Source organism: Pelodiscus sinensis, chromosome 1 (assembly GCF_052426305.1).
Source record: "Pelodiscus sinensis isolate ZL-2025 chromosome 1, ASM5242630v1, whole genome shotgun sequence".
Lineage (NCBI taxonomy): Eukaryota > Metazoa > Chordata > Testudines > Trionychidae > Pelodiscus > Pelodiscus sinensis.
Window position 1 is genome coordinate 333,639,569 of NC_143052.1, and position 16,939 is coordinate 333,656,507.

At 46.3% G+C, this 16,939-nt stretch overlaps 1 protein-coding gene across 2 annotated transcripts in view; it reads left to right on the forward strand.

Annotated features, from left to right (window-relative positions):
• Positions 1 to 16,493, forward strand: part of ME3 (malic enzyme 3) — a 165,872-nt gene extending 149,379 nt beyond the window's left edge. Inside the window, exons 8-14 of one of the 2 annotated variants that reach the window (XM_075919399.2) lie at positions 6,661 to 6,758; positions 7,852 to 7,965; positions 9,103 to 9,208; positions 10,232 to 10,374; positions 11,630 to 11,803; positions 12,638 to 12,736; positions 14,931 to 16,490. In XM_075919399.2, the coding sequence (XP_075775514.2) occupies positions 6,661 to 6,758; positions 7,852 to 7,965; positions 9,103 to 9,208; positions 10,232 to 10,374; positions 11,630 to 11,803; positions 12,638 to 12,736; positions 14,931 to 15,092 (896 nt within the window). In that variant the 3' untranslated portion in view covers positions 15,093 to 16,490. Of the gene's footprint in view, positions 1 to 6,660; positions 6,759 to 7,851; positions 7,966 to 9,102; positions 9,209 to 10,231; positions 10,375 to 11,629; positions 11,804 to 12,637; positions 12,737 to 14,930 lie in introns of both variants that reach the window. The other variant, XM_075919400.2, reaches the window with a different exon arrangement.
• The last annotated feature ends 446 nt before the right edge of the window (positions 16,494 to 16,939 follow it).

The following is a 16,939-nucleotide window of genomic DNA, read 5'->3' on the forward strand; positions in this document are numbered from 1 at the left end:
GAGGTGGCTGTCTTTTGCCTTCCAGAAGTTCACTATCAGGAAACAAATGGGTGCATGCCATTTTCTGAGCAGACAACAGGGATTCCTCTTTGGTACAAATCTGAGGATCTCGTAATTTCTAACAAGGCCCAGAGTTTCAGAGGCTCTCATCTGAGGAATGATATTATCTGTCTAATAGAACTAAACTCTAGGAATTACGTGCTTAAATTAGTGTTGCATCTGATAAATTACATCGTAACCAGCTCATAGCTGGAAGCCTAGATGCACATACTGTGGTTATAACATAGGACAATTTGCTCTGAAAACATAGGCCTCTGCCACTTGCAGAATCATAGAAGTATAGGACTACAAGCAACCGCCATATTTCTGCTAAATCAGAAGCTTGATTCAGTGACAGTAATTTCTTCTTTCCTACAGGTTAGACTAGGTGTCAAGGTTTTTTCCCCACTCTGGCATGATAAATGCAGAAGTGGGGGCCCGCAAAAGTATCCCAAAACCTTATCTTTCAGGCTTTGGTATAAAACTTCCTCCCGAAATCTTAAAAACCTAGATTTTGGAAATAAAAATCCGCTGCCACCACCCAAGTAATGATAAGGCAACCAGGAAGAGACCACTTAGGAAATCTCAGCACCTAAAGTAAAACCAGGACACAAAAATTAACCAATACCAGGTTAATAAAAAGAAAAGAGAAATATCAGCACAATATTCCTGTTACACACATAATGACTAGATGGAAAAGTCACCAATTAATATACTCATGGAAGGGGGGGGGGGAGGAAGGACCCCAACGTGGGCCAAGAGCTTAGTTGCAAAAGAGAGAAAAACCTATTTCTAATTGCACAGACATAAGATTCCCATTCCCAAACCATAAAACAATAAAACCTAATGGATTTAGCTAAACTGTACCCTTCTTACAGATAGTGAAGAGTCTTTTCTTGGAGGGAGACAGAGGGTGTGTCTAGACTACATGCCTCCTTCGACGGAGGCATGTAGATTAGCCAGATCGGAAGAGGGAAATGAAGCCGCGATTAAAATAATCGCGGCTTCATTTAAATTTAAATGGCTGCCCCGATCTGCCGATCAGCTGTTTGTCGGCAGATCGGGGGAGTCTGGACGCGATGCCCCGACAAAGAAGCCTTTCTTCATCGACACAGGTAAGCCTCGTGAAACCAGGTTTACCTGTGTCGATGAAGAAAGGCTTCTTTGTCGGGGCATCGCGTCCAGACTCCCCCGATCTGCCGACAAACAGCTGATCGGCAGATCGGGGCAGCCATTTAAATTTAAATGAAGCCACGATTATTTTAATCGCGGCTTCATTTCCCTCTTCCGATCTGGCTAATCTACATGCCTCCGTCGAAGGAGGCATGTAGTCTAGACACATCCATAGTGTCTGTCCCCCTCAGTCGCTGGAGAGAAACTGCCCAGGGACAAAGGAGGGGAAAAGCCAAAAATTCCTTTGTCCCAGTTTAAAATTCCTATTGGGTGACTCTACCTGGCTTAGGTATAGTTAACCCCTTAGTCCCCAGGCTGCTGGCTAATCCTCATGATCATGACACTAGGTCTCAGCTAAAAAAGGTTTACTTGTTTACCTCTACCAGTGTAACTCTGGTGATAAACCCTCCTCTTGTATATGCAGTTTATGCTGGCTAAAAAGTGCTGTAGCTGGTATTACTCACACCCGATTCCCTAAGGAAACTAAACCAGACCAGCAAACACTTTCTAATGCCAGAATACAGGCAGTCCCCGACTTACGCGGATCCGACTTATGTCGGATCCGCACTTACGAACGGGGCTCTCTCGCCCCGGAGGTCGAGGTACCGGATTGCTACCTGCGAGCTCCGGGGCGAGAAAGCCCCGTTCGTAAGCTGCTCCGGTGCCCCGTTCGTAAGCTGCTGGTCTGGAGGGGCACCGGGCGGGTTCCCGCGCTTCTGAGGCTTTGCCAGAGCAAAGCCTCAGAAGCGCGGGAACCCGCCGCTGCTGCCGCTTCAGTCGCGGTGCCTGTGGTCTGCTGGGGACGGTCCCCAGCAGACCACAGGCAGGGGACTGAAGCGGCAGCAGCGGCGGTTCCCCGCGCTTCTGAGACTTTGCTTTGGCAAAGCCTCAGAAGTGGGGGAACCCGCCCGCTGCTGCCGCTTCCATTGCGGTGCCTGTGGTCTGCTGGGGAGGCAACGGAAGCGGCAGCAGTGGGCGGGTTCCCCCACTTCTGAGGCTTTGCCAAAGCAAAGTCTCAGAAGCGCGGGGAACCGCCGCTGCTGCCGCTTCAGTCCCCTGCCTGTGGTCTGCTGGGGACCGTCCCCAGCAGACCACAGGCACCGGGACTGAAGCCGCAGCCGCGGGGGGGTCCCGCGCCTCTGAGGCTTTGCCAGAACAAAGCCTCAGAGGCGCGGCACCCCGCTGCCGCTGCGGCTCTGCTCCCGTATCCCTGGTCTGCTGGGGAGGGGGGGCGCGGCTAGTGTGCCCCCCCCCCCCCCAGCAGACCAGGCTTTTGTTTTGGACCCTGGAGCAGAGCAGCTGGGGCTGCCAATTGGTCCTGCAGCGCCTTCTGGGCACTACTGGACCAACCCGGCAGCACCCTAGCTGCTCTGCCCCGGGTCCTGATTCAGCCGCTGCTGGTCAGTTTCAGCAGTGGCTGAATCAGGACGCCTGGGGCAGAGCAGCTGGGGTGCTGCTGGGTTGGTCCAGTAGCGCCGAGGAGCGGTGCTACTGGAGCAACCCAGCAGCACCCCAGCTGCTCTGCCCCAGGCGTCCCCAAGTCAGCCGCTGCTGAAACTGACCAGCGCTGACTACAGGAAGCCCGAGGCAGAGTTGCTCTGCCCCAGGCTTCCTGGAATCAGCTGCTGATCAGTTACAGCAGCAGCTGACTTGGGGAAGCTTGGGGTTCTTAAATTGAATCTGTATGTAAGTCAGAACTGGCGGTCAGTTTCAGCAGCGGCTGAATCTGGACGCCAGTTCCGACTTACATACAGATTCAACTTAAGAACAAACCTACAGTCCCTATCTTGTACGTAACCCGGGGACTGCCTGTAACTGTGTTCATAGGAGAGATTCTGCCTGTATAGAAATGTCACGAAAAAGAAGTCACATGTCCTCCAAACTGACACTACCATACAGACAAAGGTTTCTAGTGTAGGCGTGGCCTAAGCTGCCAGAGGAAAAAGTGAAATACCCAACAGCCAAGTCATACATCACACATCCCTATTGCTTTGCTCGCTTCTTGTGTATTTACTCTTGTAAAATATAAACTGTCATTCTCTCTGGTTACTTAAGTCACACATATCCGTATTGGGATATTAAAGCACCCTGGAGCTCTAACTGAATTTATCCTCATAACTCCCCTGTAAAGGAGGAAAGTTTACAGACCACCATTACAGGTGACCTGGGGCCCAGAGGACTTTCGTGACTTGCCTAACGTCACACCGGAAGTCTGTGGCACAGCAGGGTCTTCAACCCAGATCTTGAGTTCCAGGCCAGTGTTTTAGGGTATCATTCTTCATCAACAGCCTACTGTTGTCTGCCCCCATACACAGAGTTAATGTAAATAACAGCATCACGTACTTGGAAAGCAACTAGCCTGCTCTGTAAAGCCATGGCACCGGAATCTCTCCATAATAGTTTGGGAACTTTCTTAGCCCCCTGAAGAGGGCTCCCCTATCTTAGCAGTTGCTTCCTATTATGTACTTTCCTGTGGCCATCATCAGAGTGTCCGGTTAGGTGCCTTCACCACGGATTAGTTGCTCTCATCTGGCTTCCCCTTGGCAGCCACTCCCTGAAGTGGAGCAGATGCAGAAGGTGGACAATAGTGCACTAAAATGCACTATGCCAACAGATTTGCTTTTTGTCCAGACTGGAGGAAAGAGGAGGCTGATCAAACTGGAGCAGTTACAGTCCATTTGCACTGATGACCCTCCAGCCTCACTTCTTACCACTAGAAAACTTCAAACACCATCCCATGATGATCGTTGCTGAGCAATTCCCTAGCACTGAAATGGAACCAGTGCCCTCTGGTGGTTTTATAGCTCATGTTCTTTCTCCTGTAATTAGGGACATCTTTCATGAAGCTCCTTGGGGAAGGTGCAGGGGTGAAAGCTGCATTTTCCCCTGTTCTAATGTCAGGCCAAGCCCCTGGGCTGGCTCATCCTGCCCTCCCTCTCTGACTAGTGAAAACTTGGCCTGGAGTGTGGAGGGTTCTTTACCCCAGGTTCCCTCTGGTTGAAATTCCCTGTGCATGGTGAGAGCAGAGAGGCTAGTGTAAGGGCACTGGGGGCAGATCCAGGCTGCCCAGGAGGAGAGGGGCACAGGAACAAACCCATCATACTCACTGCAGCCTTTGCACCAGCACAAGCCATTGCACCTGTCTCTGGGCCTGTGGTTCCATAATATACAGCCTATGTCTGTCACAATCACCTCATCAGCCTGTAAATCCCTCAGCCCACCTCCACTGTGGCCCTTTGCCTGGACAGATGTCAGAGTTACACACAGCTAGTGATTAATGGGGTGAGGAGTGAGTCAGGCCAAGATCCTTCAATCCTATTTGAGGGGAGGCTGGAAGGAATTTTGAACAGTGCTGGTGATGCAGGTGCAGAGCATCTTACCGAGGCTGTAACACCAGTGGTTATGTCTACACTTATGGCATGGACACTGCTGGCCCCTATAGCATGAGTATAAATGGCTGCATAAACCCTGAGGCAATTCTTCAGTGAACAGAGGCATGCCAGACGTAAGATTGGACATAATGGGTCAGAGCAAAGGTGCATTAGCCCAGTATCCTGTCTTCCAACAGTGGCCAATGCCAGGTGCCCCAGAGGGAATAAACAGAACAGGTAATCATCACTTGATCCCTCTCTTGTCACTCATTCCCAGCTTCTGACAGACAGAGGCTAGAGACACTATTCCTACCCATCCTTGCTAGTAGCCATTGATTGACCTATCATCCATGAATTTATCTAGCTCCTTTTTAAACCCCATTAAAGTCTTGGCCTTCATAACATCATCTGGCAAGGAGTTCCAAAGGTTGACTGTGTGTTGTGTGAAGAAATGCTTCCTTTGGTCTGTTTTAAACCTACTGCCTATTAATTTCATTTGGTGACCCCTAGTTCTTGTGCTACGGGAAGCATTTACTTCCTGATTTACTTTCCATCAATCTTGATTTTATAACTGTAGGGTATATACCTTACCCAGCTCATTACATGTTCAAGGCCATGTATCTATTTCTATTGTTAGCAGTGTTGTGTTCTACTGCCAGAGCCTTTCATGGCTGTGTTTAGCTATATACTAGTGTGGACTCAGACTGCCTTTCATTGCAATGTGTAACTACACGTACCCAACACATCACTGCAAGCATGGCTACAGCCTGGATGAGCTATGCTTTTCACGACCCTCTCCCCTCTCCTACCCCCTGACTTCCTCCTCTTGACTCTGGAATAGTAGTTTTCTCCCCAGCTCTGGGGCAATAGATGGGCTGAGCACTAAGCCAGGTGTGAGGGGAGTGAAAGAGAACACAATTAGTCTGGTGCTGAAAGGGAATTGGAAGAGAGAAGGTAGGTCCAGGGGCTAGGGCAGTAGCCTGGAATGCAGGAGACCCAGCTTCAATTTCCATCTCCGCTACAGACTTCCTAAGTGACATTGGTCAAGTCAGTTAGGGTATGTCTACAATGGCTACCCAAGTTAGTTTTCATCTAGCTCACAGGGTTAAAAATGGCAGTGAAGATGCAGTAGCACAGGTGAGAAACATAAATATGTACCTAGTGGTCCTAACCTCAAGATAATTCTTACCAACAACCACAGGACATACCACACTAATACCAACCCTGGTACCTTCCCTTGCAACAAACCCCGTTGCCAGCTTTGTCCACATATTCACTTTGCTGATTCCATTATTGGACCTAACCAAGTGAGTTATAAGATCAAGAATACATATTCTTACGCATCCAGAAATATAATTTATGCTATCATGTGCAGAAAGTGTCCATCTGCTATGTACATTGGACAAACGTCTCAGACACTTCGCCAAAGGATCAATGCCCACAAAACAGACATTAGACAGGATCACAAAGAAAAAACAGTTTCTTGCCATTTCAGCCATTGAGGACATTGTCTCAACAACTTGATTACCTGCATCCTGCTTCAAAGGCCTTTTAAAACTACACTTGAAAGAGAATCCCCTGAACTGGCATTCATGCTTAAATTCGACACTTTACACTTAAGTTTGAATAAAGACTCTAATTATCTTACCCATTACAAAGATAGCTTCCCCAATTATCACCTCTAATATCATTAGCTCACAGACATTTACCCCCTCCCTCCATCCCCCTTCTGTTCTGAAATTTGATTTGTCCTTTTCATATGTGTTCATTTTTTTAATTGTATCCTTTGGTATATATGGTTGTGACAATTTTCTTCCACTATTTGATCTGAGGAAGTGGGTCTGGCCCACAAAAGCTCATCACCTAATAAACCATCTTGTTAGTCTTTAAAGTGCTACATAGTCCTGTATTTTGTTTAATCTTACAGAGGATACTGATGGCTATAGGAGCCATGTAAGTAACTGACAGATGGGTTCCTGCAAGTTCTCTAACAACTAGCAGCTGGATATACTGAATGGCACCTGCTGCCTTTGCCAGGAAATCCATCATGCTGACTGCGCCTCTATTCTCTTTTCAGGTACTGCCTCTGTTGCAGTCGCTGGCATCTTCGCAGCCCTAAGAATCACAAAGAACAAGCTCTCCGATCATAAGTTTGTTTTCCAAGGAGCCGGAGAGGTAGGTTTCACCCGCATTCAGCCCTAAATACACTATTTGTCCTTTAAAGGGATAAAAAACTTTAAAGGGATAAAAACTGAAGCATAAAGGCCCAGATCCACAAATCCAGACATAGGTGCTTGAGTTCCAGTTTTAGGTTCCATTGTGATCCACAGAAGTCTCACTCATCTGCCACCAAACCCTGTAGGTGCCAAAGTTTCATGCCTCTGGGTGTGTGTACTGCCACCCTATTTCAGACCCCAGGATGCCTATCTCCAAGCTAAGCGCCAGAGCAATCCACAAAGCAGGGGAAGACAGGAGAATGCTTGTGTCATCCATAGGCCCAATCTGCAATGCATAGGCCCATGCTCAGAGAGTCCCAGAGCACTCACACAAACACATCTCACTATCAAGTGGTACCAGAACATGCCAATATGAAGGATGGTACAAAAACATTCCCCATGGATAAGAGGAACACACTGACCCCTCCTAAAAGAGCATGAGGTGCTATACAGAATAAAAAGAGGGTTCCTGCCCCACTGAGCTTACAATCCATGTGCTTTTGGGGAGGAACAGTGTGGCTGTGTCTACACTGGCCACTTATTCTGGAAAATCAGCTGCTTTTCCGGAATAACTTTCCAGCTGTCTACACTGGCCCCTTGAATTTCCAGAAAAGCACTGACGATCTACTGTAAAATCATCAGTGCTTTTCCGGAAAAACTATGCTGCTCCCATTCGGGCAAAAGTCTTTTTCTGGAAAACTGTTCCAGAAAAGGGCCAGTGTAGACAGCACAGTAGTGTTTTCTGCAAAAAAGCCCCGATCGCGAAAATGACAATCGGGGCTTTTTTGCGGAAAAGCGCTTCTATATTGGCCACGGATGCTTTTCCAGAAAAATTGCTTTTCTGGAAAAGCGTCCTGCCAATCTAGACACGCTTTTCCGGAAATACTTTTAACGGAAAATCTTTTCCGTTAAAAGCATTTCCAGAAAATCATGCCAGTGTAGACGTAGCCTGTGCGTGGGGGAGGGACAGATCATCTTTTTCGGCTTCTCCAAAATGATTCAAGTTCCTCTGAGGGAAGGCTCAGGGTTTGATTTCTGCTTATGGGTTTCAGGCTGCCATGGGCATTGCCCATCTCATCGTTATGGCCATGGAAAAGGAAGGTATTTCGAAGGAAGATGCCATCAAAAAAATCTGGATGGTGGACTCCAAGGGACTAATTGTCAAGGTAAATCTGCCTGTGTTGCACTATTGTGCTCTCATGGATGGTGGGTATAAGAGGTGGGGGAAGGCATTGCCTTCCCAAACTGCCAAGTGTCGTCATGCCCACACTCCACCCTCTGCTTCAGTGCAGCTCCTGTGCTACTCCCGACTTCAGCCATGTTGAGGATGGGCTCTCATGCTTCTCACCCTTCCCATGCTGCAGGGTCAAGGAGGCTGGGACTGAGCGCTGCCCACCTCACTGTGCTCTGGGGCTAAGGAGGCTCACACCGGAGGCTGGAGACCTGCCCCTACAGTGGAGGATGGCTTCCAGGAGGAGAGGAGAGATGGAGACCTGTCCCCATGGTGGGGGGAGGACTTGACTACTGCAGAGGACAGGGGCCTCAGGAAGAAGAGGCGAGGTTGGGGGGGTTGCTTACCCCAGCCTTAGGTTCACCTACTGCCCATGCATGCTGTAGTGCTAGTAGATGTAGTCTAACAGGACAGGGAACAACGGGGCCTGACTCATTAACACAGAGCAAGCAGATCCAATGGGCCACAGGCAGCTTCGGAGTAAGTGGTTGCAATTCTGTTGAAGTCCATGGAGCTGCACATGCTTATGCACAGCAGGGTAGACTTTGCTTGCCTGTTTCTGATGCCAGCAGCGTTTGGACATCCTGGTGGCTGGGTCAGGGACAGCTTTGTACTTCAGGCCCCATGGGACCTTGTACAGCAGGGTAAATCTCCTCTCTCCAGGAGACAGAGCTTCCTTGAGGTTTGGTCCAAGACACGGGAATAAGCTCCCACACCAACTAAGGGCCATCAGAAACCCCACTGCCTTCCACCCAAAGTGTAGGGTGCATTTCTTTGGCCTGTACTTTTCTAACAGAAACAGAGAAACAGCATGTCAAAAAAGAAACTTACCAACACAAATCACTTCACTGCACACAGTTCTTCCACCATGGGATGGATGGGAGAACAAACCACATGTGGCAGATGTTAGTCACTTAATACATGACTGTGTGCAGATAATACCGGGATGAATATGGGGCAGCAGAATATAGAATAGAATGAGGCACTGAAATCTTACAAACAAGATTTAGCAAATCATTAGTCTAGACTTTTCTTGACTGCCATTGGTTTATCTGTCCTTTTTTCCCTGCAGGGCAGGAGTCACCTGAACCATGAGAAGGAGATGTTTGCTCAAGATCACCCCAACCTGAAAACTCTGGAGGAGGTAGTGCACAGAGTGAAACCTACAGCTATTATAGGTAGAGTCACAGAAGCAGGAATGCCTCATTTCCTCAGTTCTTGGGTTTTTCCTTTGTTTTTGGGGCTCCTCTGTTGTCCAATCTGACTCCCAGGACCTCCCTGTCTGTATTTTTTTCCTGCACTTCTCAACACCCATCTCTTCAGGCTATGAAGCACAAGCTCCCTCCTTCTGTTGAACAGGGATTCTTAGGGAGCCAATTGTTGCTGCCTTTGAGTGGCCAAAGTGGGCACTCTTGAGTTAAGCAGAGTTTTATGGCTCCTAGAGACTGATTGGCTGTGTCTAGACTGGCAAGTTTTTCCGGAAAATCATCTGCTTTTTCGGAAAAACTTGCCAGCTGTCTACACTGGCCGCTTGAATTTCCAGAAAAGCACTGACGATCTCATGTAAAATCATCAGTGCTTTTCTGGAAAAATTATGCTGCTCCCGTTCGGGCAAAAGTCTTTTTCTGAAAGACTTTTGCGCAAAAGGGCCAGTGTAGACAGCATAGCACTGTTTTCCGCAAAAAAGCCCCAATCGTGAAAAAAGCAATCAGGGCTTTTTTTGCGGAAAACTGCGTATAGATTGGCCACGGACGCTTTTCTGCAAAAAGTGCTTTTGCGGAAAATATCCTGGCAATCTAGACGCGCTTTTCCAAAAATGCTTTTAACGGAAAACTTTTCCATTAAAAGCATTTTCGGAAATTCTTGCCAGTGTAGACGTAGCCATCATTTATATTCCCAAATGACCAGCAAAGCAAGAGGCTGGTGGCAGTTTCCAATGTCCCCTGAAGGATAGTGTTGAGAGTAACCACAAAGCCAACCTAAACAAGGACCTGGTTGGGCTGTTTGCTGATCCTCTGCTCGGTAGAGGTTTTGTCACTGTAAATCTGACTTGGATGGCGTCTCTGGCAAGAGGTGGCCTTCTCCCTCAGAGTCATACAGTTTCAGTTTACTGAGCAGTAATGAGCTGAGGTTTAAGGGAACATGGGCCCAATCCATTGCAAGTCACAGAGTGAATCAAGAATTAACTGTTTACTTCGTAGGGGTAGCCGCCATCGCAGGAGCTTTCACGGAGAAGATTTTGAAGGACATGGCAGCCTTCAATGACAGGCCCATTGTGTTTGCCCTAAGTAACCCCACAAGTAAAGCAGAGTGCACAGCTGAGCAGTGCTATCACCTGACAGAGGTAAATGCGCAACTGTCTCTCCCAGCCACTGAGTGGAATGGCCAAAGAGACTTAACACAGCAGAGTGACTGCTCTGTGCTGTAGTGATCAGAGTCTTCTTTGGTGGATGACAGATTAACATAACTGCCTGGCAGAGCCCCACTGATGTACAGCTCACATCCAGTAAAATGACAGCCTGAGAGGCTCTTGCAGTTGACTCCCCTTGCGCCCCAAGGGCACCTTTCGTTCATGAACTCAGGCCTGGTCTGCACCCCAGAAATAGGTTGACCCTAGTTACACCACTCGGAGCTGTCAAAAATGTTGCACACTGTGCAACACAGGTTGAACTGATCTTCCCTTCCCCCACACTGTGAATACAGAAGAATTCTTCCCTTGACCTCACCACCACCTCTCAGAGAGGTGGATTAACTATAGCGATGGCAAACCGCCTTCAGTGTAGGAAGCATATACACCACAGTGCCACAGCAGAGACATACCCTTAGCATTAACGGTGGTGATTTGATGAGGAGGGCTTTCTGATGCAAACGCTTTCCTCTCTCCCCACCCTGAGAACCCAACTACACACCTAGCTCAGGTTGTACCTTTTTATTAGGTGTAAAGAAGAGAGGCCCTGATCCCACCCCAAACTCCTCAGACTGGCCCATCAGAGCTGTGCTTCTCAGTGCGCTCCTCAAATGCATGCAGGCCCTGCTCAGGTTTTCATGGAAGGCAACTTTGGGATTTAGATCTGGTGAGGGAAAAAAGGCTGGGTAAGGCACTGGGATGGAACTCGGAAGATCTGGGTTCAAGATTAGAATCTGTCTCAACCTTCCTGGAGGGCTCTGGGTCAGTCATTTAGGCTCAGATCCTCAAAGGTATTTAGACCCCTAACTTATATTCATTTCAATTTAGAGCCTAAATACCTTTGCATCTTTGGGCCTGAATATCTCTGCACATCTTTTCCCCATCTGTAAGATGGGGATATTTTCCTGCATCACAGAACACTGTATTTCTAGGGGCCATGTATGTAGCTCAATAAGTAAGTTAGAATGAGACTTTGTCTGGTATCTGGGCACCTGGCTCTTTCCCCTTGGCAAACAAAGTGCCTGTCAGTTTAAACAGCAGGCAGATTCCAATGGTGAGGTCTATGGTAGAGCTGTTGTTGAATGATCAGTGCATTTGCTATCACAATCCTTGGACTCCTAGAGCTGGACTCTGGGATCCCCTCAATTGTAGACATTGCCTCTCCAATATCTGTGTGTGTGTCTCTCACCAGGGCCGAGGCATCTTTGCAAGTGGCAGTCCGTTCTCTAAGGTTACCCTGGCCAGTGGACAAACCTTCTTCCCCGGCCAAGGAAATAATGCCTATGTGTTCCCTGGAGTGGCGCTGGGAGTCGTTGCCTGCGGGGTCCGACATATCTCCGACGATATCTTCCTCACCACAGCCGAGGTTTCAAATCTGTATTTAACTGATGCTTTCGAAAAATAAAAAAGCCGCTTCAGTGAGGTTTATTGAGCCCCAGGAGTCTAGTTATGTCCTTGGCTAGGAACAAGCCCAGAGCAATGTACATCATGTGAACTTCACCCCCTCAGCAAAAGGCTGCAGATTTTCCCAACACAGCTGGATGCTAGAGCTTCCATTGTGCCTACAGAAGCCCCCTGCATGAGCCAGCACTTGGATCCCCACTGGTGGGGAAGAACTGCAGGAAGGGCTAGGGGGCATGTCCCCTGGAGTCCTGGTCATTTTTTCTTACAGGCAACAATAACAAATCCAAAACAAAACAAAGATCCCCCCAAGCCTTTGATCATATTTGAAAACAGAAGCATTTATTCCACAGCCTTTACTATACTGCAGGAAGTGCTTGGCTTCAGTCAGTGGAGGGAAAAGCCAGCAGCCAGGTTTCTCTGCCACACTAGCAACTCCCACAGAGACATTTTTGCCACTTCACCTTTCTCTCAGCTTTTGTTGTAGGCTGTATTTTTAGAAAAAGGTCTGTTTTCAGATCTTAGCTTACAGCCAAGCTGCCTGTTGGGAATGTGCAACCAACTCTTTCTCAGAAATAGATTCCCTTCCTTCAAAAGTGGTACTACACAGTATTTAGCCCCATTTTCAAACTTGTAGTGAAATGTATGCAGATTTGAAATGTGAGTGGTTTTGCTTTTGATTACAAGGACTTCTCCTGCCTTTCTCAAGTGAAGACTTTGCTGCATACTCCCTTGTTAAAGCCTGGGGCAAGCATGCTGTAAGAAGATCTCCTATAACCTACCTTCCTCTTCTTTCTAGTCTATTGCTGAAGAAGTCACAGAGGAGAATCTTGCTGAAGGGAGACTCTATCCTCCCCTAAGTAGTATCAGAGATGTGTCCTTCAAAATCGCTGTCAAAGTAAGAAGTCAAGTATTCTTGTGAAGTTTTTGTTTACATATAAGCCAAGCTCCCTCTTTCAGCTTTGATGTAATTTATGACTACCAACAAAATGCACTGTCTCTATTACACCCAGAAACATGGGCAGCATATGACTCTTCCCCTTGGGAAGACTAGTCTCCTACCTCACCTCTTCCAGCTGAGGCCCCACCTGCCTCTTTCAGCTGAGGCCACACCTTCCCTTTCTGCTCTCAGCTCCCCCACCCTATGGCTTTCCGTGGACTAGATCATTCAGATGTATGTGAGGTTATTCAGCACCATGAGCCAATCACAATTCCAGGTGGCCACACTCTGTGTAATGCCCAGTTGGCTCCCAATGTCTGAATTAGGATGTTGAGGTGAAAAGACTTTTACTAATGTTAAGAAAATGAATCCCATAGGGTTAAAAATTCCATGTTCTATTTTTCTTGTCCTAAATTGTGTGGCTTTCTTCTGTCTTTGCCCCGCATATTCCATATGTGGGCCCCAGCATTGTCAGAGGCACAATGGGGAGATGACATAAGCAGGACAGATATGGAGCTTACATTTTTAACACCCTTTACCCTCAGGATGTCAGGAAAACCTGTACTATAGCGAATAAACTATATATAATTTCCAGCAGAGTTTCACAAAATTCCCTACTTGAAACAATTCTACTTTTGATGGAGTAGTAATGTGAATGTTTATGCTGAGGCAAAGTGGACCTTGCATGCAGAAATCAAGAGACCAGAGAGCTGGGTACTGTAGTGACTTGAGTAAAGCAATAGTACTTAAGAACTCCTGAGTTTTCATCCCAGGTTTTCCTATTTTTTTTTCTGTATTTGGGCAAATGGCTGAGACCCAGAGGTTAAAAATGGCCCATCTTCACATGCATGCTGCTGATTAAGAGTTGTAGAGCAGTTACAAGTGCTCAATGGAAACTGTGAGTGCTCAACACCTCTGCAAATCAGGACCAATGTTTGCAGACTCAGCGGGCCAATTCCAATGATGCCTGAAAGAAGTTGGAATCTTTCCACTGATTTCAGTGAGCTTTGGGTCAGACTGTGAGGGTATGTCTAGACTGCATCCCTCTGTTGGCATTGCAAATGAGGCAGGGATTTAAATATCCCGTGCCTAATTTGCATAAAAATGGCCGCCACATTTTTCCAACTCAGCACTTTGTCAGCAAAAAGCGGCAGTCTAGAGGGGAATCTGTTGAGAAAGAAAGCCTTTTTCGACAGATCCCTTATGCCTCCTGCAAGGGAGTCCCGGGAAACACTTGGGAGCAATTACTTTGAATGACTCTGGAGAGTAGTTATTTTGAAATACCAGTAGCTGAACATTCACACTAACCCTATTTCGAAATAGCAATTTCAAAATAGGTGTTATTTCTCTTAGAATGAGAGGTTATTATTTTGAAATAACAAGCCCATTATTTCAAAATAATTTCAAAATAACGGGCTTGCTGTGTGGATGTTCACCTTCTTATTTCGAAATAACAGGAGTTATTTTGAAGTAACGCTGTAGTGTATACATGCCCTTTGAGACAACTTCTGAAAATTTACCTCATGCCTCAGTTTCATCTTTTCTGACAATGGGGTGTTAATTAACTTCCCCACAAGGTGTCTTGAGAATCTGGAAGTCTATAAAGTGCTTTGTACAACTGATCAGTAATAGATCTTTAAAGATAAGGAAGAAATGCCACTCACTTTCCATGAAGCACATACAACAGCACATCTTGCTTCACAGACTAGTGGTGCAGCCTTTAACAAAGAAGTCTTGGCTGGTTCTGAACTGTTAGTCTGCTCTTCAGCATGTAGTGCTACTCAGATACTGAAATCCCTCTTCCTCATAGGTATCCCAGGGCATGTCGAAATAATTCCCCTTATTTTGAAATAACAAGCTGAGCATCCACACTATCAAGCCTGTTATTTCAAAATAATGGGCTTGGTATTTCAAAATAACAACTCCTGCTTGTGCCACGTTCTTTCGATTTACTTTCGAAAGAATGCAGCTGCAGTCTAGACGCAGGGGAAGTTTTTTTGAAAAAAGGCCACTTTTTTTGAAAAAAACCCTGTAGTCTAGATATACCCAGGATGGTTTACATCAGCCTAACTTTGTAGTATAGGCCCAGTTGTGAGGATAAATCACAGTAGGGATTGAGCTGTTCATTATGGTTTTGTTTTTCTCTTTGCAGACTGTTGACTATGCCTACAAACATAATCTGGCTTCCTGGTACCCAGAACCAGAAGACAAGGAAGCCTTTGTCAGATCCCTCATCTACAGCCCTGACTATGAGTCATTTGCTATCGATAATTACAGATGGCCACAAGCAGCCATGAACGTTCAAGATGTATAATTTTTTAAAACCTTTGATCCTTAATGCCATCATTGCCATGGAGGGTTGCCAGATGGTTTCAACAAAAATACTGGACACACTTGACATTACATCACAATCTACATTACATCTTATTTAGAAAATACTGGACATTTATATTTTCTCAATTTGTTTCCCGAACAGAAAGCTCAAGTACTAGACTGTCCAGTTCAAAACTGGACACCTGGCAACCCTAGCCATAAGTGCATCTTCAGGTGTGCAAAATTTTACTTATATGGAAACAGGCACTTTCTTACCTGCAGCTGCCTTTTTACTTTGCAAGTACTTGTCTAGGGAAAAGGACAATGCCAACAAATTCAGGGCTTATTCCAATAAGTCCTGCACTGCAGTTTCTACTTCCTTTAAAGCACTCCTGTAACCTTGCATAAGAGGTTGCTCTTCTAAACAAAGGTATGAATTGTAAATTTATAGCAAATCATAAAGGAACTGGCTTGGGTCTGCTCTTCTACAAAGAGATGATGGTAGAGGCCAAAGCTGTCATTGACATACACATAGAGCTGCCATGATTTTTATTATTTGCATTAATAATAAAAAAAGAGCTCTGGTCTCCTTTCAGCGGAAATCAGAAGTCGCTGCATAGGAGCCAATGGAGTTTGCTATAAGTTTACTTGAGTAGCTTATATCCTGGGACCAAATGGCTACAGCATTGCATGTGTCCCTTAACAATCAGTTTAAATGTATTAGTGGGGAGCATCCCGTCCTTAGTGATTCCTCTAAAAAGGAACAATATCAGCCCAATCTGAAGCTTTTGTTAAAGAGATAACTTAAAGTTTCAAGTATGTCTTTTTGCAGTGTTGTTGTAGCCATGTTGGTCTAAGGATATTATAGAAACACACTGGGCTCGTCTACATTGGCCCCTTTTCCGGAAGGGGCATGGTAATTTTTGAAATCGCAATAGGGAAATGCGCGGGGGATTTAAATATCCCCCGCGGCATTTAAATAAAAATGTCCGCCGCTTTTTTCCGGCTTTTAGAAAAGCCGGAAAAGAGCGTCTACACTGGCCCCGATCCTCCGGAAAAAGCGCCCTTTTCCGGAGGATCTTATTCCTACTTTGAAGTATTACGATCTCTGAAATTAACATGCCCCTTTCGGAAAAGGGGCCAGTGTAGACGTAGCCAGTGGGTGAGGTAATATCTTTTCATTGGATCAACTTCTGTGGTGAAAGAAACAAGTTTCTGAGCTACACAGGGTCTCTTCTTGTCTGGAAAAGGTACTCAGAAGCTTTGTCTACACTGCAGGCTTTTGCCAGCGGAGATTATGCTAACGAAGTGCTCATTAGCATTTGTCGTGCTGTCATTTGCATATTCTCTACCGATGCTTTTTGCGCAAGAGGTTTCTGTGCAAAAACAAGCAGTGTCGACGGGTCTGTTTTGCTCAAAAAAACCCTTTTGCGCAAGATCCTTATGCCTCAAGAAAGGAGGCATAAGGATCTTGTGCAAATGGGTTTTTTTGCCCAAAACGGACCCGTCTACACTACTTGTTTTTGCACAAAAACCTCTTGCACAAAAAGCATCGGCAGAGAATATGCAAATGACAGCACGACAAATGCTAATGAGCACTTCGTTAGCATAATCTCCGCCGGCAAAAGCCTGCAGTGTAGACATAGCCAGAGTGTCACATACAAGGTGATTGGTTTCATGGTGCATTTGTCCAGAAATTCTTCCTCATTTTAGGTTCTATGATTGAGGGGTATTAATTAGACCACTTCACCTTCAGTGGTCTCTTAAAATATGTGTTAGCTATTTACATTAAACATTCTATTCTTCCTTGTGACACTCTGCTTTCCCACACTTGAAGAATGATTCTGT